Below are 25,476 nucleotides of genomic sequence, written 5' to 3' on the forward strand. Positions count from 1 at the left end.
ATTTGAAGGGAAAAATAGACTCCAATACAATAATAATATGGGGACTTTAACACTCCACTCTCAGTGATGGACAGATTATCTAGGCAGAAAATCAATAAAGAAACACCAGGGTTAAACTATATATGAGACCTAATAGGTCTAACTGACATTTACAGAACATTTCACCCAATTGCTGCAGGATGTACCTTCTTTTCATGGAACATGATTTAGAATAGACTATATCTTATGGCACAAAACAACTTTGAACAAATTCAAAAAAGTAGAAATCATATCAAGTATCTTTTCTGACCACAATGGAATAAAACTAGACATCAATAACAAGAGGAACTTCAGAAACTTCACAAACACATGGAAACTAAACAACATGCCCTTGAACGAACCATGGGTCAATAAAGACTTTAAGAAGGAAATTTTAAATGTCTTGAAACAAATGGAAATGGAAATACAACACACCAAAATCTATGGGATACAGCAGAAGTAGCACTAAGACGGAAGTTTACAGCAATAAACACCTGTATCGAAAAGGTGGAAAGACTTCAAATAACCCAATTATGCACCTCAAGGAACTAGAAAAGCAAGAACAAGCCAAACCCAAAATTAGTAGAAGAAATAATAAAGGTTAGAGCAGAAATAAATGAAATTGAGACCAAAAAAACAATACAGACCAACAAAATGAAAAGTTGGTTTTTTGGGAGAGATAAATAAAATTGACAAACCTTTGGCTAGACTAGAAAAAAGTCACTCTCCTATTGTCACTGTTTTCAAAAAATATATGTATATGCGTCACAAAACATATTAAATGTATCCTTCAGGATCCCAGAATCCCTACTGATATATAGCATGTCCTGCTTCATGCCAGGTCCTGCTAATTAAGGAACTCCTCATAGCTGATACCAGAGCACTGGTATCAACTGTTCTCAGAGCACTGAGGCTGATGTCAGAGATCTTGGCATTCATTTGACTTGCAATCTATCTTTCAGACTAGCCAGAGAAAGAGTTGCTTCTAGTCATTGTTAACTCTAGACAAGAACCAACAATTTCACTTAATAATGCCCATTATTAATAATACATTGGCAAGTTAAGAGATCCACCTGACCAATTTAATTCCTGAGATACCACAGTTGACATTCACGACTTTTTCCCCAAGGTAGGACTGTATTTCTGCAGACACATTCTCCACTTGCTCAAACGAAGCCATTCCTTTAATATAGAGTTCAACTAGATCAAGATTTACAATGATAGCCTTGAAAAAACTTATCACAATTTATTTCTGTAATTACACAAGATAACTTGATTTATTTTACAAATAGACTTTTACTCCTGGGAACTTTAACTCCCATGGATGTTATTTTCAGCTCTCAAATGCATTAATGCTGGGTTTGTGATAGGAAGTGTAATCAGAAGGCTGACCCAGCTGATGTGTAATGATTTAAAATGTAAGTCTTGGTAAATCCTGTTTTTCCCTTTATTTGAAATCTTTTTTTTTTTTTTTTTTTAATCTTAAAGCCTTTACTTTGAGACATGATGGAAAAATCTTACAGGTACATATGGAACATTGATCTCCAGTGAGTGTAAACAATCTAACCAGAAAGCTTTGATGCTGTCAATTAATGTTGAAGCTTAAATTCTGGGAGTAAGACATGTTGCAGGGCTGGAAGGAATGGATAATTAATATTTCTCTCCTCTTTCTCGCCCTCTCCTTTAACAGAATCTATACCAACCTCCTCATAAACCTTCTCAAGGGCAGCCATGTCCTCATTGGGCCTCAGAAAACCCTTCTTCTATGCCCCCCTCATGAATGTACCAGTGAACAAGGGCATGGTTGGCATACACCAGGTCAAAATTTGTGGTCCAGGTGAGCCCAGGCCTCAGCAAAGGCTGTGGTATTGCTCAGCATGCACACAGCTCTCTGTACCTTGGCCAGGTCTCTACCAGGTACCACCATGGGAAGCTGGTAATTAACGCCAACCTTGAAACCAGTGGGACACCAATCCACAAACTGGATATTGTGCTTGGTCTTTATGGTGGTAACAGCAGCATTGACATCTTCATGGTGTCACCACAGTGCAACAGGCAGGAAGCCATCATTTGCCATGGCGAAGGTCACATTTCATTATCTGGTTGGCTGGCTCAAATCAAGCACTGATGATCTCTGCTCTAAAGCTCTTCATGATAGGCTTTCTCAGCAGAGATAACAGGGGCATATGTGGCCAGAAAAAAGTGGACGTGGGGATAGGCACGAAGTTGGTCTGGAATTCTGTCAGATCAGCATTCAGGGAGCCATCAACTCTAAGGGAAGCAGTGATAGAGGGCATAATCTGATGAATAAGGCAGTTAAAATTAGTGTAGGTTGAGCAATCAATATTGAGGTTTCTATGACAGATGTCTACCACAAAGGCACACTCAGAGCGCTCCAAGGTAGTATGGGTGGTGAGAATGGAGTTATAGGGCTCAACTACAGCTGTAGAAACCTGGGACACTGAGTAAGTGAACTCCAACTTTGACTTCTTGCCATAATGAACAGATAGACATTCTACCAGCAGGGAGGTGAACCCAGAACCAGTTCCCCAACCAAAGCTATGGAAAACCAAGAAGTCCTGAAGACTTGTGCACTGGTTGGCCAGCTTGAGAATTTGGCCCAACAAGAAGCCAGTGATCTCCTTGCCAATAGTATAGTGCCCTTGGGCATAGTTATTGGCAGCATATTCCTTGCCTGTGATGAGCTGCTCAGGGTGGAAAAGTTAGTGGTAGATGGCAACGTGAACTTTGTCAATGAATATGGGCTCCAGGTCTACAAACACTGCCCTGGGCTTATGCTTGCCAGCACCTGTCTCACTGAAGATGTCAAAGGAGTCATCTCCCCCAGTGGTCTTGTCACTTGGCATCTGGCCATCGGGATGCATGCCGTGTTCCAGGCCGCAGAGGTCTGAGCAGGGATTATCAATCTGGCCATCAGCCCGGCCAACATGGATGGAGATGTGCTCACGCATAGTGGCTAGGGATTAAGGGGCAAAGGCAACAGGAGCAGACACCAGGTCCCGGTCACTTTTCCTGAGAAGCTAAGGGTCAAGGTAACACACTCAGAAATCACACTTTTCAAACTATTATTACTTAACATGTTCTGCTTCTGCTTAAATGTAAAATGACTTTAGGATAATTAGCATTTTGAGGCATACAGTATTACTAGAGTCCCTTTCTATTATGTGTTTCTCATTCCTTTTTCAAACCAAAACAAATACTAATTTGTCTTTCTCCTGTAAGAATAAATATTGTAATCACTGGGACATTCTTTTATTTTCTACCCTGATTTTGGCAGCCTAGTCTCTTTGGTATGTTGACCATAAGAGAAATTATTTAGTAGGCTTGTCTTACTTATGCACAGTTGGTGTTGTTCTGTCGTTTAATGTGTCTCAAGCAAAGAAGTTTAAAGACCAGCATGGTAAGAAATTTGCCTAAAAGTTATATGATGGTTCTAGTCTCTGTTCAATTAATTGTGGTGTCCCAGGCAAATCACCCAATGCCTTGGTGTTCTCATCTATAAAGTACTAGAGTTGCTTTTGGCATTGCTGCTTGGCACAGAGTTGGCATTCAATAGTCTGTTAATATACAAATATTAGTTTCATAAACATCTTCAAAAGTTTTATTATATTGAATTCAATTCATTTCTGTGAAAAGTAGTCAACTAATGAAATGTCATGCAAATGAACAAGGTCTACTCCTGTTGCATACTATTCTCATGGCAGTCTGAGATTAGAAGAAACTAGCACTGGAAGCAAAAAGGTAATGAAAATACAGTAACACAGTGAGCACTTTTAGTTCACTTTGTGGACAACTGAACTAGAAACCAGATGGAAAAAACCAACCAACCAACCAATCAAAAATGGCCCAAATGAACCAGTGAACTAAAGTAGAAAAGGATCACTTCCCATCCAGAACTGTTTTTTGAAAAATGTCAACAAATTCAGATTCTTAAAAGAGCTTTTTATATTAAACCACGCATCTTTCAAAGAGAAGCAGCTACCTTTGAGGTTCTTGAACTTAGATTGCAACACTGAGATAAGTATAATAGAGAGAGTGCACAACGTTAAATCAAAGGTGGAGGGGAAGAGGATTGTGGGGACAGTTGTTCTGGAGATCAAGAAAGAATTCAGTATGCTTAATGCAAGGCAACTGCTGGGGTCCTTGTGTGTTAAACATTCTTATGAGGGGAAACTGTCTTCATGTTTTATATTTGCCTTAATTTTCTTTTATTGTTTCCAGACCATCTCTATTGGTTATGCTAAGTAATCCTTTTCTTTTTGGAATTTAAACTTTTTAAGGAAACAAAAACTAACTCTTCTTTTACTGCAAAAAAGAACTCTTCTTTTACTGCATAAGAAATGAGAAGAAAAACTTAGTGTGAAATTCTGGAGTCTAAAATTAAAATGTAAACAGAGAATGCTCGGTGACCTTTTCTTAGGAGGCTCACATGAAGGAATATCATGGTACATTGACCAAACTTTTATTCATTTGCATTTTCAGGATGTTGCAATTAATACCACATGACACTCAATAAATTACACTACGACATTTTGTACAAATCACTTCACTTCTGGTTTCCTCTTCGGCTATGTTACTTCACCCTCTGGTTACCTGTAGGGAAAAAAAATGTATTTTGGGGCTTTATCTTTAAAGGGCGATTCACAGTTCTAGCCAATGTAAAGATATTGGTTCCCAAACTGTGTTTCTAAAGAAATAGCTACCTAAGGTTTTTTTTTTTTTTTTTTTTGACGGAGTTTTTGCTCTTGTCGCCCAGGCTGGAGTGCAGTGGTGCCATCTCAGCTCACTGCAACCTCCCCATCCTGGGTTCAAGTGATTCTCCTGCCTCAGCCTCCAGAGCAGCTAGGACTACAGGCACCTGCCACCACGCCCAGCTAATTTTTGTATTTTTAATAGAGACAGGGTTTCACCATGTTGGGCAGGATGGTCTCGATCTCCTGACCGCAGGTCATCCACCCGCCTGGGCCTCCCACAGCTGGGATTACAGGCGTGAGCCACCGCGCCTGGCTCGTGTTCTAAGGAAATAGCTACCTAAGGTATCTTATTAAAAAAAAAAAAAAAAAAAAAAAAAAAAAAAAAAAAAAAAAGTTTCCCAAACTGTGTTGTAAGGAAATAGCTAACCTAAGGTATCTTACAAAAAAAAAAAAGTTTTATGCTCTATAAGTTTGGGAAATGCTAGGTTAAACAAAGCTAAACATGATTCTTTCCAGTGGGACATCTGAGAGCCTTTGATTAGCTAACAATGCATTGTGATTCTGCAAAAGAGGAACAATAATTCACTGTTTCCCAAACTTATCTGACCATAGAACATATTTCTCAGAGTATTTTTCAAGAGTAGTATTTTCTGTAATATATGTTGAAAAATAATGGTATCGGCCATCTTTGTACATAAGCTCAAAATGTCAGCCAGCCCTGAAATAAATGTAAGCCAAAAGGTAGAGAGATAAGTGAATAAAGCTGGCACACTGTCAGTCCGGAGTACCATGCTGCATTCTGAGTCAAGCTCCAGGAAACTGAGCTAGGGTTTGTCTCTAAGAAGAAAAACTGGAGTGTCCAAAGCCTCTGGATTCCATTTAATTAAAACCCTTTTAAATTACATCCTTGTAACTGAAGAGTATCGGTGGATGAAGAAAAAATAGTCTCACATGTCTTCATTTCCATCCTTGGCTCAGTACAGCTCCAGTTCCATTATTCTTAAACATCTATTAACATGATTGCTAAATAATTACACAGGCTAACTGCCAAGCACTTTTCACAGGAAGCAAGGCACTGCTCTTCTGGCTTATGCAAAAGGGTCACTGTTTTGTTTTTTTTTTTTAATCTTTATCTTGTTTTGATTGAAGAAACATCTCTAAAAATACCATCTGAGTGCAAGATAAAAAGGAAATAGCAATTCAAGGCACAAAGCTAAGTACATGCAACAATACAGATGATTTGGGGGTGGGACAGTACAGAATTCAGAACTGATAGAAGTTATCAGCTCCATATTTCAGAAAGACCTAGTGTCTTCCTTCTGCTTATACTGTTCTGCCAGAATTTTAATTTTGGCAGAGATCACTCTCGATGTTATGATGTACTGATTCAGAGGTCCCAAATCAGTAACCTGATCCTACATAGATCCTCAAAGGTCAACTGCCACTAGGTGTCCCCTTCTTGATCATCCTTCATGCTCCCTGGATTGGGGCATGGCTAAGCACTCAAGTCAAAGGATTAGTTGGCAATATCCTACATTGTCAACAAAGCTTTGAAGAAAAACAGAGAGAGAAACTGGTATTTACTAAGTACCTAGGTGATAGATTATTTTCATAAACATTACCCTATAAAACAGACAACTCTCCTGCCCCAAATCCAAACAGATCTTTTTCCTTTATTTATAGATAAAGAAAATGGGCTTAGAGAGGTTATAAAATTTGTCTAAGGTCAAACCAAATGCTGATAAGCAAATTAGGTACAATTCTGAGCCAGGTCTGGATGAGTCCAAAGTGTGTTTTACAATATCATGCTGTCTCTTGATCATTACAAAATTTCATTTGTTTACAGGAGCACAAATGGCCTATTTATGCCTTTTCTCTCAGCATCTAGCAAAACATCTCAACTTTTATTATACCAACTTCAGGAGTCTTGATAATGTTTAAATCTTCTCATTCATTTGCCTAAATCAATAGAGCTATTTATTCTCAACTGTTGGCAATGAACTTTCTTAACTCAGCATTTTGAAAAAAAAAAAGAAATTCTAAATACTTGAATTGCTTCATTTCATACTCATTCTTTTGGGCATGCCTCTTTTTGGTTTTCTTTAAAAAGAGATTCTAAAATCATGACACATTTAGATATGAAAAATAGGATGGACAGCAATGGGAACACTAATCTGAAATGGTCACATGGCTAGAGTACCTGTGTCTGTAGTAATCCCAAACTATATAGAAAACTCTTGTATTTATTAAGCAATCCCTCATGTGTGCTTGATTGAAAAAATAAACAAAACAGTGCCGTAGAACTGTAGACTTGGATTCTACCCCACTCTTCCATAGTTGCCACCCTGGTTAAGTCTGATTGTTTTCTCATTATTTAAAATAAGTAGAGCTCTTAAATTCCTTCACAAATTCCCTAGATTCTACAGTCAATTGCCACTCACTTGCCTTTCCAATGAATAAACAGTTTAAAAGAATTCAAATCCCACCCCCTTTACCCTTTTTAAATTCTTTTGACAAGGACAAAGGACTTACCCATCCATCTTCCACCTAAATTTGCTTCTTAGTGACAGAAAAACCAAGAAGCAAAGAAAAAAGTATGGTCACCCATCTAGGCAAGAGTGATGTACATTGCTTAGAAAATAGTTAAGGAGAGAGCGCTTAACAGTCAGCTTATTTTGGTTGCAGGTATCATACCTCGTGTCCCCTAAGGGAGAGAGAAAAATCAATCGCTTCCAGGAAACATGGTAATACAGTAAAGCTTCTTTCCCTTGCTTGGCCTGATACCATATATTTACAAATGAAAATAATTCTATGAGTGCGATTCCCCATACAGATGCCCACAGCACCTGCTTTCAAAATCTTTTATCAGAGAAATTACATAACAGGCTATCTGGCTTGATCCTTAACTCTGATAACAAATAGACCTGGGTTTCCTAGTATCGCGTCCTTGGTATTTCACTCCTCTCATCGTCTCATCACTTTCACCTCTCCCTCCTCGCCTGACATTGACACAAACGTCCTGATGCAGTAGGATACATCATAAAATGAGAGTCTGGACCATATTCAACACAGCCTGGTAGAGTTGAGCAAACACTAGTTACTCAAAAATATAACTGACTTGACTTTCTGGGTTTAATTTCCTTATGAAGCAATCATTCCTTCGAAATGTCAGGATCAGAAGGATTTCAATGGTAGTGTGCAGTGCTTGCTTGTTTCTTCAAAGATTCCTTGGACATGGCCAGGCCCACAGGTAGATGCACTAGAGGAGACACTTCGGGGGAAATGCTCCCCTTTAGATACTCCAGCAGATGATCAAAATGGGAAATAGAGAACTAGTGGGCAATTTTCCCCTCTACACATACATATAAACATTTCTTTTTTTTTTTTTTTCTCAGTTCTGGGCACCATGCCCAGGGACCTTATAAGCAGAGGTCCCTTGTCAGAAAACATTAGTCACATTCACTGGTAATTCTACCATTACAGCCTCATTCATGTGAAGACAACACAGTAATCTTAGTATAGTGCTTCTCAAACTACAAAGTGCCTGTGAATCACCTGGGGACTTTGTTGCAATGTAGATCTAGATTTAATAGGTTTGGAGCAGAGCCCAAACTTCTGCATTTCTATAAATAACAAACTTCAATACGATGTTGATGCTGTTGGTTCACAAATCATACTTGACTAGCAAGGTCCTAGGTACCTCTGCCTTCCCATATTTGAACCACATTTTACCTGAAGGTCTCCTTGTGGCTGGTTATCCCAAGAAAAATAAGGCAGAAAACTCAGAATTTCTGCCATGGGAAAATTCTACCCTGCACACAGGAGTTAAGTTCTCTGACTCTCATTGCCCAGAATCAGGATCCTGCTTCTTGCCCAGATTGATTTGGCAGAGTCTTCCTATTTAGCTGATGACAAATCCTGGCTCAGCCTCACCAGCCTTGGCTGATGCCACTCTGCCAGCAACCCAAACATTAGTGGTGTGGAGAACCTCCTAAAATATAGATTCCTGGGCTCTATTCCTGAGATTCTGACTCATTCAGTCTGAGGTATGCCTCAAGAATAAACAGACATCTTAGGTGATTCTAAGGCATTCTAAGATTTGAGAGAAGGAAATGCATGTAACCACTTTAATAGATTGGAGAAACCTATATCTTACTGCTAGTAATATTTTACATAAAGACAGCAAAGAAAGGTAAGAAAAAAGGAAACAGAATTTAAGCATTTGATAGTATAACAGAAGAAACAAGCTCCTTCCCAACTGGGACACTTAAGGGTATTCATGGTTAAGTCCAGTGTATTCTGTCCTCTTCTTTAGAGAAGTTCACTAAAAATGTGAAGTATATATTATATATTCTATACAAAATGATTTTAATGTAGGTATGATTACAGACACACTCAGTGATCAAAACATGAAAGGAATGGTTATTTGCTCTTCTGATTGAACAAATGAAATTAGAATTGTTCATACACATAATTTAAAAAATATACTCAAGACACCACAATCAGTTAACAAATATAAGAACTGAACATTAATTAGTAAAATGGCAGAAGCAAATACAAAATACAAAAAATAACTTTACTCAGACTTTTTGAATGCCATGTCCTCCTTTAGAAGGACCAGTTTGGCTACTTCGTCTCTTCTGGGGCAGATGTGGCATCCTGAGGTGTGTTAGCCTCTGCCGGTGCAGATACTGCTCCTGCCACAGTAGGGGTGGTCTCAGATAAAGCAGGGATGGCTTCTGGATTGGAACTGGCTCCTGTCTCACTGGGGGTGGTGTCAGTTTGAAAGGCTGGAGTTTCTTGACTGCAGCTGGTGTCTGTTGGACTGGGTATGATGTCAGCTTGAATAGTCATGGCCTCTTCTTCTGTTTCCAATTCTGTTTCTTGATTTTGAACTTCCTCACCTTCTTCTACCATAGCAGGTGGTAGTTGTAATAAAGTCTAATAAAAAAAAAAAAAAGACAATACCAGTATGAAAAACAGCTTATAAAGCTAAGCTCTCACATTACCATTCTAGAGTTCTCCAAAACAGTGCTGACCATTTTATACTACAGATGTAACACCTCTGATGACAATGGTCTAGGTTCTGCTAACACCAAGGAATATGCCTACACAGATGTCATATACTGATAATCAAAATACATATAAAATCTTCAGAGAGGAAAACAACCATGAAAAGCTATTAGATTTTTAAGCAACAGACTTTGCTGTCAACATTTCTGCAAAAAACAGTGACTGATTAGGACTGATTATAAAACTAACTCAAGAAAGGGTCAACTTTAATCAAAGAGCCCTGTGAGCTGGGAGCGGTGGCTCATGGTGGCATTCCCAGCACTTCGGGAGGCTGAGGCAGGCAGATCACTTGAGGTCAGGAGTTTGAGACCAGCCTGGCCAACATGGTGAAACCCCATCTCTACTAAAAATACAAAAATTAGCTGAGCCTGGTGGCAGGAGCCTGTAATCCCATCTACTCAGGATGCTGAGGCAGGAGAATCACTTGACCCTGAGAGTTGGAGGTTGCAGTGAGTCGAGATTGTGTCACTGCACTCCAGCCTGGGCAACAGAGAGAGATTCCATCTCAAAAAAAAAAGAAAAAGAAAAGAAACCTGTGAGAGGTAGAGAGGAGCCTGGCCTTAAGGCAAAGCCGTGGGAGAAGGGAGCAGCAAGGAACAAGGTTTCTGTTCCGTTCAACCAGAAAACTGGAGCAACTCTATATGCTTAGCTTGCCCTTTGCCCCACAGCAGTCTAGTGACTTTCTCATCAGGGACTCTGCTTACAATGCTGGAAATTGAATTGATTGATTGATTGATTGATTGATTGAGACAGAGTCTCACTCTGTCACCGAGGCTGGAGTGCAGTGGCGCCATCTCGGCTCACTGCAATCTCCGTCTCCCGGGTTCAAGCGATTCTCCTGCCTCAGCCTCCCAAGTAGCTGAGACTACAGACATGTACCACTACGCCTGGCTAATTTTTGTATTTTTAGTAGAGATGGGGTTTCACCACGTTAGCCAGGCTGGTCTCGAACTCCTGACCGCAGGTGATCCACCCACCTCAGCCACCGAAAGTGCTGGGATTTCAGGCATGAGCCGTGTCTGGCCTTGAAGATTTTTAAAAAGTACCGTGCACGATAGCAGCAAAAAAAAAAAGAAAGAAAGAAAAATACTTAGCAAAATGTTAACAAAATATGTGTAAGGTTTGTATGTTGAAAACTAAAAATCCTGATGAGAATTTAAAGAAGATCTAAATAAATGAGAGATCTTATTCATGGATAGGAAGACTCAATATGTGAAGATGTTAATCTCCCCAAACGGATCCTAAATAATCCTCCTCTTCAAGATATCTTTTTAAAAACTGCAGCATGCTTTTGGGCGTAGAAACTGACCTGCTGATTCTAAAATGTATATAGAAAAGCAAAGGAACTGGGATAGCTAAGACAATTTCTAAAATGAAGAACAAAGCTAAAGGACTTATGTTATATAATTTCCAGATTGACTGTAAAGCTACTATAATCAAGGTAGTACAATCATGAAGGACGGATATACGGGACAATGGAACAGAATAGAAAGCCCAGAATTAGACTCTCACATATATAGTCAATTGATATTTTGACGAAGATGACAAGCAAGTCAACAAAGAAAAAATAGCCTATTAGGGAAGTGGTGCTGAAACAACTGGATATCCACAGACAAATGAATAAAACTCAGTCCTACCTGTACATATAAAAATTAACTCAAATGCATCATACCTAAGTATCCAACCTAAAACTATACAACTTCTAGAAAAAACCTTTGTAACTCTGAGTTAGGCTATGTATTTTTAGGACATAAAAAGCATGAATCATAAAAGAACACTTTGATACATTGAACTTCATCAAAATTTAAAACTTTTGCTCTTTGAAAGACACTTACAAAATAAATAAACAAGCCAGAATGGGAGAAAATATTTGTAAAATACGTATCAGATAAAGGACTTGTAGCCAGAATAAATAAAAAACCTCTTGAAACTTAATAAAATGTATAACCTAATAAAAAATTGAGCAGGAAACCTGAGCAGACACATCCCCAAAGATATACAGATGGCAAATGACCACATGAAAAGATGCTCATCATCAGTCCTTAGGGAAATGAAAATTAAAACCAGACTGAGACCACTGTATATCTATTAGAACTGCCAAAATTTTAAAAAGACCTACCATATCAAGTGAGGGTGAAGATGTGTAGCAACTAGAACTCTCACACTGCCGGTGAGAGTGTAAAGTGGTTCAACTACTTTGAAAAACAGGTTAGTAGTTTCTTAAAAAGTTAATAAACACATCCTTAACATAAATTCAGCCATTCCACTCTTAGGTATCTACCCAAGATAAAGTACAAAGACTTGTATAAGCAATAGTAGCCAGAAAAAATAAGAATACGTACTGTATGCTTCCATTTATATAAAAATCTAGAAAATGGAAGCAAACCTATCATGACAGAAAGCAGATCCTTGGCTGCCTGGGAAGGTAAAAAGGGGACTGGTGAAGGGCAAGGAAGGATTACAAATGGGCACAAGGGAAAACTCTTGGGATAATGGATATGCTCTTTATCTTGACTGTGCCGACGGCTTCACAGGTAAATACCTATGCCAGAACATATAAAATTTTACACTTTAAGTTTGTGGACTTTATTGTATGTGGAATTCTAACTATATAAAGATGTTTTAAAAATACAAATGTTACATAAATAATAATAGCCTGCTTTGGTTTAGTTGATTTCCCACAAGGTACTTTAAAGATTTATTCTGAAAAAAAGAAAATCATTTCTACAGCAAGAAAAATAAAAGTCAATTTTCAGAAACTCACCTGATGATAATGATGTGTAGTCTGTATCAAATGCATGTACATGTTGTATACAAAGTTTGCCATCTGGGGCATATTTTTTATTATTTGTACTTCATGAGATGGTCTCTCTCCATTCTAGAAGAAGGAAAAAAGAACGTTAAGTATCTAGTAAAACAACCCTAGAAGGTAACACTTCAACATAAACCCATTTCTTAATCTTATGAATAAGCATGATTAGGGTCTGGAAGACCTAACAGTAAGAGGACATAAAATGCAAGTGTGAAGAGTCCAATGAAGACTTCATGAATGTTTAAAAAAAGACTTAAATAGAATTAATAAAAAGGGGGCCCAGGTCAGCACGCTCTGCCTGCTGGCCACGTGACTCCCATTAAAAAAAGATTATTAAATTAAAAAAAAAAAAAGACTTCACGAAGAATAGTGATTCCATTGAAATTTTGAAAGGTTAGAGACTAGAAGAGCTAAGAGTCGCCAGCTTTTAATATAATTTTGGGCTGGTAAGTGAAGTATGGGTTTTACTCTACTATCTAATACAAAAGAATTAGTACGAGATAAGTAATTATTTGACTAGAGAGAAAAGTCAACATGGTCTGAAACAGCAGTTTCTAAGACTGTGTATGCTCCAAAGACAGTTCATAAGATAATTCAGAAAGAAAGTATTAACATTCTTTGTCCTACTTATATTTTTCTAAAAAATAAGAGGCTAACATTTACTTTTATTTAACACATATACTACGAGTCAAGAGGGTGAATATTCAAACGCTCTTTTTAAAATTTTGGTGTCTATCAGAATCATCTGGGGTAGACTGTTAGATTGCAGGTACCTAGGCTCCAGCCCCTATAGATTCATATTCAGAAGGTCTGGGTGGAATGAGCTGATTCTTCTGTAGCTTCTGACAACAATCTAAGAAACACTGCTCTATAAGTGTAGGTAAGGCAGTAAAGCAAATCAAGAAAATACAGAATTTACACTTCTTTTTAAACCACCCTAAAATAAAGATTAATGACTTTCCTATTTATAGTTATTAATAAAATGTTTATAAAGTCTTATCCTTTCTTATGATAGGAGCAATTTAGAAAACCATTAAGGTAAAAAACATACCCCAAAAAAGGAGCATTCAATCTTAAAGGGACAAATTATTTAAAGAGCATGAAGTTAGAAATAATTTAGTAAACTAAACATTTCTCAGAAGTAAGCAGGATGGCAGCATTCCATCTAAGCAGGTATTCTTTTGATTAATGGTCATTTTCTGCAATGGTCAGAATTCGTATGTACAAATACTGCCATGCTATTATGACTAGGAATATAGAAGAGTTTTAGTTTGTTAGCTTCTTTTCTGGAGTCTTGCCAAGAGCTGCCTTTCTTGAGATGCAGCACTCTCCGCCCCTCACTATCTCTTCAGGAGAAGATGGGGAGATGTTCTCAGCCCTAACCTCCCCAGGGCCTTGAACTCATGAGTGTTATCTAAAGCATGGGTTTCCAAGCCTTCTGTTCAGTGACATTGTCTGACCTGCACTCCAGATTTCTTCAGGTGTGACGTGTAACCCTTACACAGAAAGCACCTGGGGAGCTTGTTACACATGATGACACCTAGGCTCTGTCCCAGACCTCTTGTCAGGATTGTGCCTGTTTACTAGCCCACAGAAGATCTAGAAACTCAGATATAATAGGATTGTGTCTAGACTTGAGCCTGGCACTTGAGCATTTATGTGACCCTACCATCCCATGATCTCTCTCCACCATTTTCCTATTTCTCCACAGCAGCATTTCTTCAAAAATAAGTAAATAAAAAGGCAGTTTTTAAAAAAGTACTTATGATTATTAAACACACGAGACTTAAGTTTTTTTTTAGAGGGGTGGAGGGAAGACGTATACTGTGAACATCTAAAATAATGTTATTTAAAATCCAATGGACCCCCCTAGGACAATTCATTAAATAAAAAAGCAAAGCCCAAAAGTCTATAGTATAATAACCTTCACGTAAGAAGGAAAATAATATAAAAATAAACATATCTCTTCTCCTTTATACAAAAGGAATATACGGATAAACAAGAAACTAAAGAGACTGGTTACCTATGGAGGGAAGGTGCTAGGAGAAGGGGAGAAAGAAGGGGAGATAAGAGGGAGTAGTATTTCTCTATCTTTTCTTTAAATATATGTGCTCTCTCCTCCCTCATTTCCCCAGAATGTAAGCTTCTTAAGAACTCAACTATTTATTTTCTATTTCCATGTAAGTAGTTAAGTTCTCCTTACAAAGCTGAAGACAAACAGTACAGTATAATGATAAATAACATGAACTCTGGGATGTTATTCGAAAAGATCTCCTGGCTTTTCAGATCTTGGATTCTCTATCTGCTAGATGCATGGCCAAACTACTTAGCTTCTCTGACCCTAAGTATCTCCATTTGTAAAATGGGGTTAATAAAATAATCTAATAACCTAATAAGCTGTTTTTACTGAGATGAAAATGAGATAATGTATGTAAAGAACTGCCTGCCTAATACATGGTAGCTACTAAATGTTGGCTGACATTATTATTTTTAATTTTTATTTATTTTTTATAGAGACGAGGTCTCGCTATGTTGCCCAACCTGGTCTCAAACTCCTGGGCTCAAGCAGTCCTCCTACCTCGGCCTCCCAAAGTGCTGGGATTACAGGCATAAGCCACTGCGCCCTACCGACATCATTTTTATATAGAAAATCTAACTCAGTTCCTCAGTGCAGCACACTCTAAAACAGGGACTAAATTATCTGTAATAATGTTCCAAGCTAATGTGGTCACCTATAAGAAAATCCCAATGTCCCAGTCTGAGGAATGCTGTTTTATAAAATGAAGAAAGAAGTCCTACCTTTCTAGCAGTTGGGAAAGGTTCTGTTGGAATTATATGCAAATGAAGGGGGCGAGCTGTGAGCTGACTGAAAGCTGGAGTCAGTTCAAAACAGTTTTGGAAGAGGGATACTCTGGCGAAGATATAAAGTCCAAGTCTGGCTCTAGACATGGCCACTACCAAGCGACGGACATCCCTTTGGGAAATAAACAAAATAATTAGCACACTTCAAGATTATTAACATTTAAGCAGCTTTTTTTTTTCTCACATATTTCATTAGATAGTCCTGTTAAGCCCTGGCAATAAAAAGTTAAGCTTATTAAAAACTTAATAGAAGTTAATCAATGTTATGTGACTAATAAACCAAATAAAAGTTAAGGCTTTATTACTAACCTCTTGTTGTTTTTTTGAGGGGGAGGATCACAAAATAACCACTGCACTTAATAAAAAGTTCTAAGTAATATATTAGTATTACAGTATAGTTCAATTGTCAGTTACCAATTTACTGTATCACTGTCATTGAGTCAATCCGAACTAGCTCTTCTTCCACTTCACCTACCAAAATCCCAGGCTCCATGAAGGTAAAATTTTACTTCCTAGATAACTCTTACCACACTGTTTTATACTTATTTACAATAATAAGTACATATGGAAATATAGGATGATGTTATAAAACAATACAAGTTGAGCATCCCTAATGTGAAAACTCAAAAACTGAAACTTCAGATAAGGGGCAGTCAGCCTATAACATGTCTTATCCACGAATTTGCTCTGGTATTTAGATTCAATGCCTGGCCTATAATAGATACTCAATGTTCATATCAACAGGGATAAAAACGGTTAAACTGAACGATCAGACTACACAGGTAGCTGGCTATCTGATGAATGAATGTCATTTTTCTTTAATCTATTTTTTTTTTTTTTTGAGACGGAGTCTTGCTTTGTCACCCAGGCTGGAGTGCAGTGGCCCGATCTCGGCTCACTGCAAGCTCCGCCTCCCGGGTTCACGCCATTCTCTTGCCTCAGCCTCTCCGAGTAGCTGGGACTACAGGCGCCCGCCACCACGCCCGGCTAATTTTTTTTTTTTTGTATTTTTAGTAGAGACGGGGTTTCACTGTGGTCTCGATCTCCTGACCTCATGATCCGCCCGCCTCGGCCTCCCAAAGTGCTGGGATTACAAGCGTGAGCCACTGCGCCCGGCCTAATCTATTTTTTTAAAAGAATCTAAGTTTTTTTTAAAAAAGGTTTGAATCAAATAAATGTGAAGAGGGCTAATGTAATTTCATCTCACTATTAGATAAAATGTGTTTTAGTGAGAAAAGATAATTTTGGTTTCAAATGCAGAGGACAGATTTTTTACTTGAGATGTTTTTAGATGGCTATTTAAATTTTTGAGTACTCTGCAAAAGAGAAGACTTTCATTAAGAATAATAAAGCCTGGGAGAATCACCTCCAATCTCTGAAAGAAAGTGTGAAAGTGTTACAGAGATTGTTCTCTGTAACATTCAGAGAGACAGAGGGAACCAGGAATTGGAATATTTATCTAACAGCTTTTCTTTGTGTAATGCAAGGTATTTGGGGAGTATCTCTAATTTGGCCTCATTTTGTATGGTGTTTTTTTATGGTCTAGTCTATGGTCTTAAAAGAATCTAGTTTCCTTAAGGAGGTACAGTGTGACACTAGCATATACTATCACTTATATTCTTGTGTTATGTGTATGTGTGTGAGGGGACAGAGCAGGGATAGGTACCCTTCCCTCAGCAACAAACAAAATTAAGACATGCTTATTTAGGTAGAAGGAAAAGACATACTCCTTTACAGAAACTTTGAGGAATCTCTACATTTGTGACACACTGGATTCATGAAGGAAATATTATTTTCTAAGTTACTGTCAGCCAAATTTTTATTTTCACCACATTTCCTTAGAACCCCAAGGGGTCATGCTACAGTTGGGTAGTTCCAACACTGGTAACTGAAGGTACACTGCTAGAAATACCTAGCATAAGTTCTTACACAAATATTATAAATAAAATTATAGTGGAATTTAATGTTGTTAGGCGGAAAAAGGGTTAGTGGTGGAAGCAGGTGACAAACTGTTGTTTTCATGGTGACCTCTTACATCCAGAAGGCCCTATCTCTAGACAGAGCACAGACACAGCACTATTGCAATGACCACTGTATGGTCTCTGAGAAAACTTTTCCCCAGCCTTCAGTGCTATAGTACAGTAAAGTGGCTTTTGTAAGTATGATCTCCGTTGTACATGAGGAGATTTGAACTAAAAATTTTCTGCAGATTCAAATGTAGGTATCTTCCAAGGATATATTAATGAATCTGCCACTAGACCCTAAACTCCACAAGGGCAGAGATCATGAATGTTAGATCTATTACTAAATATTAAGAATCTAGCACACTGACAAACAATGGATGGATCTGAAAATGTTTGTTAAATGAATGACCAAATACTATGAACATAACAAACTACCAGACAAAGAAACAAAGGATGGTAACATGAGTAGGCAGAGTTCCTTACAGTTATGTCTTGAAAGCAGGGCAATGTGGACTACAACATTCTTTCTTAGTCCCCAGAAGATGGCTGGAGAGGAAAAGCACTGTTAAACAACAATGCCAACACTCTGATAGAACCCCTATGAGGAAACAACAGAGGAAAGCTGCAGCCTCATTACTTGGCTCAGAACAGGTTACACGCATTTCTGTTGGTAGCTAGGCTGTCCAAATCAGTTCGGTACAAGAACAATGGATGCTGGAAAAGGGACCAGAACTGTCCCACTACTCTGGCTACTAAACAGCTCCACATTGTCCTAAAACAGGCCTCTGGAACTGAAGCTGGCTCCAACCCAATCACCCAATTAGTCTGCCCTGGCTGAAAAAAAGGTGTGAGCAAAAGAAATAAGGCAGGCACTTGGAAAACGGTCTAACAGTTCCCTAAAATGCTATATACAGAGTTACCATTTGACCCAGAAATTCTACTCTTAGGTCTATACCCAAGTGAAAGAAAAACAAGTGTTCACATAAAAATTGTATATGCATATTCATAGCAGCATTATTCATTCTAATAGCCACAAAGTAGAAACAACTCAATGTCCAATTGATGAATGGATAAATAAAATGTGACATAGCCACACAATGGAATACTATTCAGCAATGAAAAGGAATGAAGCACTGATACATTCTACGACAATGAACCTTGAACATATGTTAAGTGAGAGAAGCCAGTAACAAAAGACCACATATTATATGATTCCATTTATATTAAGTGTCCAAACTAGGCAAATCTACAGAGATAAAAAGTAAATTAGTGGTTGTCAAGGGTCTGGGGGAGAGGGGAGGGAAGTAATTGCTAAGTACAGGGTTTCCTGCTACAGTGATGAAAATGTTCTAAAATTGATTGTGGAGATAACTGCATAGCTGTTAATATATTAAGAAAATCATTGAATTGTACACTTTAAATAGATAAATTATATATGCAAATTACAACTCAATAATGTTATCAAAAAAATGAAATATGGCAGGAAGTAGGTTTCTTTGATATCCTGAAACAGAAATAGTTTCTTGCCTATATATAAAAGGAAGGATATGAAAGATTAGCTCTCTAAAAATCAGAAATTTTTATTAAAAATTTGATGAAATTCTAGCTAAGATACCTAGGCTAAGCTACCTGAGTAACTGGAATCATAAATAATGAACTGACATATCCCCTCTATGCACAACCACCACCAACACTATCCCCCATGAAGAAGCTGGAGTTTCAAAGGAAAATTTTGGCGAATACAAATAAATTTAACTTATTGGGATAAAGGTATTTTTGCTAGAAAATTTTGATGTTCAAGACAATACTGAAATCAGGTTTTCTTTTAACCCTTTATTTATAAGCATTTTATCCTCAAAATCTTTCTTTTTTTCTAAGTTTACAGAAAAATTAGGCAAAGGGCAACAAAGACCTAAAGTCACTGGAATTTGAAGACCAAGTACCACAGAGTTAAGAAAAAAGGTAGGGAGAGGAGGGGGGCGGAAGGATTATTCATATATTCATACTGTAAGTTTTTGAGATGTTAATTATGTAAACCATAGTGACAGCCCATTCAGATGGCAGTTATACATCTCAATAAGAAGGAATTGCTTTTTTAAAAAGTTAAGTCTGTAAATATTGGCTTGACAATATGCAAAAACAAACTATTTTAGAACGCGAAACAATTTTTTAAAACATTACATCTTTACTTACCTTACATAAAAGTTATCAATTTCATGAAACCTGATCACTGGGTTAAGCTCCAAATAGATCTTAATGACAATATTATGGGAGCTTGGAGAATTTTCTTTTTATGTCTATCCAATAAAGTAATAAAATAAACTCTCCTTAGTTTTGTTAGTATGTCATATGAGATGAAGGTTTATATAAAACTAAATGGATGCTTTATAATAAGAAGATATTTTTCCATAAATCTCTAGCACATAAATACATCATAATAAATGATAAAAGTAGATTATTGTTTGTTTTGACAATTCTTAATCCAGGGAGAACAAATGGCTCCTTTATCCTCTAACACTGAGGCTGCAAGATTGTGTATGACAAAAAATGAGAAAACATATTATACAATGAAAATTTATTCTGAAGACTTCTTACTTCTTTATCTCCTTTAATTTCTGATATTAAGTTTCTAACAGATACAGATTAACATTTTATGATAAAACGCTATCTCTGACTGTTACTAAAGAGTAAAACTGTTAAAATTACTAAAACATTTAAGAGTAAAAAAAAATCCAGCAGCAATGACAATAGTTACTACAAGGAATTTGATGTTACATTCCAACAAAAAGCAGCAAAAGTTGCCTAGTAATTATAGTTTAAACTTAAAAAATATTTAGAACACTTAGCCACAGAATTTCAAAACTGAAGTACATAGTAAAGTTCAATAAATACTATGAAAGTTTTTTCCTACGTACCTCAGATGGCCCACTGCCCTGGTTCGTACCAGAGAAAGAAGAATATAATCATTCTGCTGACCTTGAAATCTATCAACAGTTGTCACCTAGAAACAAAAAATGGAAAATATGGTGCATTTGCAAAAGCCAAAAGATGCTAGAGATCATTTAAATAATGTGCTAGAAACAAACATCTTATCCTTAAAATAATCAATCCCAAAAGAAACATAATCACAGGCTTGGAATTCCAAGAACAAGTTAATGAACATTATTAAATAAACCATACTAACCAGATCAAACTACATCCTTATGTTATTCACACTTACAGCACTTGTCTTTACCTTTGCTGATAAATAACTATTTTTGGAATTAACAGTCTTCCTCCATTAGATTGCAAAACTTCATGAAAGCAGGGACTATGTCTAGCTTATTAACTGGTATCCCAGTTTGATGCTCAGCAATATAACTTAGTATGCTTATTTATTGCTTATCACTAGTAAATGTCTACAGCATTCTTCCATCAAAGAAAAAAACAATAATCTTCACTGTACTTTCTGTTCAGTTTGAAAATATATGTCCATGGGAGACCAAGGTGGGCAGATCGCTTGAGCCCAGGAGTTAAAGACCAGCCTGGGCAACGCGGTGAAATCCCATCTCTACAAATTATACAAAAATTAGCTGGGCATGGTGGCATGTGCCTGTAGTTTCAGCTACTCAGAAGGCTATGTTGGGAGGATTGCTTGATCCCAGGAGGTGGAGGTTGCAGTGAGTTGAGATCATGACACTACACTCCAGCCTGGGTAACAGAGTAAGATCCTGTTTCTAAAAAAAAAAAAGAAAAGAAAAAACGTATGTACAAATAGGGAAGTTCAGAAAGATTTCAGTCACTAATACTGACAACTCGGGCATTTATCTTTTCGTCAATTCAACAAAAAGTTTATTGCTTACCCTGCAGATACTGTAATTTATAGTCTCTCTATCTTTAGGAAGTTTACAAAACACTTTTTAAGTCAACTACATGGAGGTATAGTTTATACACAATAAAATGTGTTCAAGTGTACAATTTGATGAATTTTGACAATACATTTTCCCATGTGACCACCACCACAGTAAAAATGTCCATCATCTCAGGCCCCATTTTGGTCAAATCTGCATCCCCCAGCCCCAGGCAACCACTGATTTACTTTCTGTCACTATATTTTTTGCCAGTTCCAGAATTACATAAAAATAGCATCAAAAGGATATATTCTTTTGTGTCCTGTTTCTTTCAATCAGCATGTTTCTGAGATATATTCATGTATGTGTACATGAGAAATTCATACCTTTTTGAGTATTCTTTCACTGAATGAATATACCACAGTTTATCCACTCACCTTTTCATGAAAATTTGGCCTGTTTCTAGTTTGAAGCTATCTTGCATAAAGCTGCAATAAATATTCATGTACAAATATTTTTGTGGACATGTTTTCATTGCTCTTGAATAAATATGTAGGAGTGAAATTGCTGAGCTGTACAGTAAGTGCATACTTTATAAGAAACTGTCAAACTTTTCCAAAATTGTTATCCCACTTTACACATTCACCAGCAATGTTCCAGTTCTAGAGTTTCAGTTGTTGTATATCCTTGCCAACACTTGTCATAATGTCAATCTTCATCATTTTACCCATTCTTTTGGGTAGGTAGTGGTGTATCATTGTAGTTTTAATTTCTATTTCCTTGACAACTAATGATGGTAAGCACTTTTTCATGACGTATTGGCTACCTGTAGGTCTTCCTATGTGAAGTGTCTGTTCAAGTCATTTGCCCATTTTGTATTGGTCTGCCTTATTTAGTAATAACTTTTATAGGAGTTCATATATTCTGGATATAAGTCCTTTGTTGTTATGCGTGGATATTGTACCTGGGAATTCCGTTGCCACTCTGACCATGTGGAGAACTGGGCTCACACACTGACATTGGCAGGGCAGGATAACATCATTGAGCTATCCTGTAACCCAACCTTGGAACCACCCTATTTCCATCTTGTTATGAGAGAAAGTAACTTTCCTTATTATTTAAGATTTTCTGTAAAAGGACTCAAATATTGAGGTCCTTCTATTTCTAAACTTGCAAAATTATTAGTTTCTCAGTTTCACTCTATTCCTTATGAAGTATTCTGCAGTGTCTATTCTTCCCTGTATTCCTTTTGATTTTGTTTTCATTCCTCTGATTTTATTTTCTTCCAGCTTACATTTCATCTCTTTCTGAGTTCTTACATTTCTCTGCTTTGTAGCTTTTCCTCAAAGATATGGTTACTTCATTAAGTATTTTCCAATTTACAACAAAATGTATACTTGAAAATTTCATGTTTTCCAGGCCAACATGTTTTCTGGAGCATGTATCCTATCTACGTTTTGCTGTTCTTCATTTTTTCCTATAAACTGAGCTTGTGCTAGTTCCCTTTATACTATTCATTACTGAATAAGTAAGTTTCTTAGATTAGCTATGTGTGAGACATGAAGATGGGGTGAGCAAGGCTGTTTTCTGAAGGCTGGATGGTTTTCATAACAAAAGGCCCTCTTTTCTTCTGCTACTGCCCAGATAGTCTATAAAAATAGAGTTTGTCCCCTCTTTCTATAATTTTCCTGTTAACTTTTGCATAATTTCCAAAAAAGGTGAGCTTTTACATAGCCATGTTCATAACCAAAGTCCTAATTTTATCATTAGCATTATCTTCATGTTTTTTCTAATGAATTCAACCCTTCATTAATGAATCATCAATTTTATTTGATACTATGCATTTTTCATTATCTAAAATATATACACATATTTTTAAAATCCCAAGGTCTGAATACATTTTACAATCTTCCCTTATTCCCAAGACAACCTCCCCCTATACACAATAAAAAGCAGTCTAAATTATACCTTTGCAAAGCAAAACAAACATACTCCTTGTAACAGTACACATATATAATGTGATTTTGTTATATCTCATTTTCTAAACAAAAAGTTTCATAAATATTTCTGTTACCATCAATAAATATATTTTATGCGGTAGTTGAGAAAGTCACAGCAAACCAGCAAGACTGTCAGAGAATTATTTATAGTACCCATTATTTCCTTTTCTCAAATATCTTAAAAAGAGATAGTAAAGAGACAAAGTAGAACAATATAAACCTTTCCATCTTGCCAAAATGATGAATAAGAGAACATATTATAATTATAAAAGTACCTTGTTTGGTCTTCCAATCAATGGATTGTTTCCACATCGTCTATTGATGATGTCACGAATAAGATGCTTTTGGCCATTATATGTTGTTAGAATACTGATTTTGTCAGCAGGGTAACCAAGTAAACACATGTACATAAAAAGTGCTACTACATATTCTGCCTCTCCAAGATTCTGTAATGCAAACATAATCAGATTGTGCATTTATTTGCTTTTGTTTCAATTTTATAGAGAAAATATCTCATTTAGATAAGCACAACTTCACTTTGCACACTGCAAGAAGTGAAGACTTAGTAACTTGGATAAGTGAGGATCTTTCATAAAACTGAGGGATAATTTTATGCTACATTAACAGTGATAAATAAAAACTTTTAATTTGCAATACATGGAACAATCCTAAAATAAAACTTACCAACTTAAAGCCTTAATATTCTTAAGACCATAACAATCACAATATAGATTAATATTATTCTGGCCAGGCATGGTAGCTCACATCTGTAATCCCAGCACTTTGAGAGGCCAAGGCAGACAGATCACTTGAGTCCACGAGTCTGAGACCAGCCTGGACAACATGGTGAAACCCTGTCTCTACTAAAAATACAAAAATTAGTTGGGCATGGTGATGCATGCCTATAGTCTCAGCTACTCTGGAGACCGAGGTGGGGGGATCGCTTAAATTTGGAAGGCGGAGGTTGTGGCGAGCTGCAATCGCGCCTCTGCACTCCAGCCTGGTGACAAAGTGAGACCTCATCTCAAAAAAAAAAAAAAAAAAAAATTCTATACAATGTGCTATGACTGTAGTTACACAGAGACACAAAACTATAAAGGAACAAAGTAACTAAGAAGCCAATACAATACCCAGTTTAATAGCATATAACTAACAGTATTATAATTGACTCAATTTTTTCACAATACTTTTCCTCCTTCCTCATGTTTCTTAATGTTTTTTGTATGCTTTGTTTCTGTTCTCTGCGTAATGGTTGTCACTTCTACTAGATCACTTTAGGTGGGATGAGGATGTGACCTCAAATTGGTCAGTCTGGTTTACTGTTAAATTACAGACTAGTACGGAGCTTAAAACTAAGGCTTATTCAACTTAAAGGTGAGGAATCATACACAAAGCTGTTTGGTCCAGTTCAGTAGAGACTAAATCCAAAGTACTAGATGAAAGAAGAAAGTAAAATAAGAATATAAACACAATTATTTAAAAAAAAAAAAAAGGGAAGCTGGATTTCATGCAAAGGCAACAGAAAGATTACTAGAAGACTTCTAGAAATATCATTTATATTCTGGTTCTTTGTGACACACAGCTTGAGTTACAAGTTCATTTAAGTTTTCTAGTTTCTTTTTTATTTTATTTTTTTTTTTTTGAGGCGGAGTCTTGCTCTGTCGCCCAGGCTGGAGTGCAGTGGTGCAATCTCGGCTCACTGCAACCTCTGCCTCCCAGGTTCAAGCGATTCTCCTCACTCAGCCATCCGAGCAGCTGTGTGTGGCACACGCCACCACGCTCAACTAATTTTTGTATTTTTAGTAGAGATGGGGTTTTGCTATGTTGACCAAGCTGGTTTTCTTTTTTTTTGAGATGGAGTCTCGCTCTGTCACCCAGGCTGGAGTGCAGTGGCACGATCTCGGCTCACTGCAAGCTCCGCCTCCTGGGTTCACGCCATTCTCCTGCCTCAGCCTCTCCGAGTAGCTGGGACTACAGGCGCCTGCCACTACGCCCGGCTAATTTTTTTTGTATTTTTAGTAGAGACGGGGTTTCACCGTGGTCTCGATCTCCTGACCTCGTGATCCGCCCGCCTCGGCCTCCCAAAGTGCTAGGATTACAAGCGTGAGCCACTGCGCCCAGCCAAGTTTTCTAGTTCTTTAACATTGCCCAATTTGGTACTTTGCCCAAAGGTTAGACATGAAGCATTAACAATAAAACAAC

The 25,476-nt window shown here is 37.3% G+C and overlaps 1 protein-coding gene and 1 pseudogene across 1 annotated transcript in view; both read right to left on the reverse strand.

Annotated features, from left to right (window-relative positions):
- Positions 1-1,080: 1,080 nt before the first annotated feature.
- LOC129482593 (tubulin alpha-1 chain-like) lies at positions 1,081-3,089 on the reverse strand (annotated as a pseudogene).
- Positions 3,090-9,084: 5,995 nt separating this feature from the next.
- AQR (aquarius intron-binding spliceosomal factor) overlaps positions 9,085-25,476 on the reverse strand; it is a 116,950-nt gene continuing 100,558 nt past the window's right edge. Inside the window, exons 31-35 of the mRNA XM_055278617.2 lie at positions 23,550-23,720; positions 20,360-20,445; positions 15,418-15,592; positions 12,571-12,684; positions 9,085-9,674 (exon numbers count right to left, since the gene is read on the reverse strand). Coding sequence (XP_055134592.1) covers positions 9,360-9,674; positions 12,571-12,684; positions 15,418-15,592; positions 20,360-20,445; positions 23,550-23,720 — 861 coding nt within the window. The 3' untranslated portion in view covers positions 9,085-9,359. The remainder of the gene's footprint in view (positions 9,675-12,570; positions 12,685-15,417; positions 15,593-20,359; positions 20,446-23,549; positions 23,721-25,476) is intronic.

Source organism: Symphalangus syndactylus, chromosome 5, assembly GCF_028878055.3.
Source record: "Symphalangus syndactylus isolate Jambi chromosome 5, NHGRI_mSymSyn1-v2.1_pri, whole genome shotgun sequence".
NCBI lineage: Eukaryota > Metazoa > Chordata > Mammalia > Primates > Hylobatidae > Symphalangus > Symphalangus syndactylus.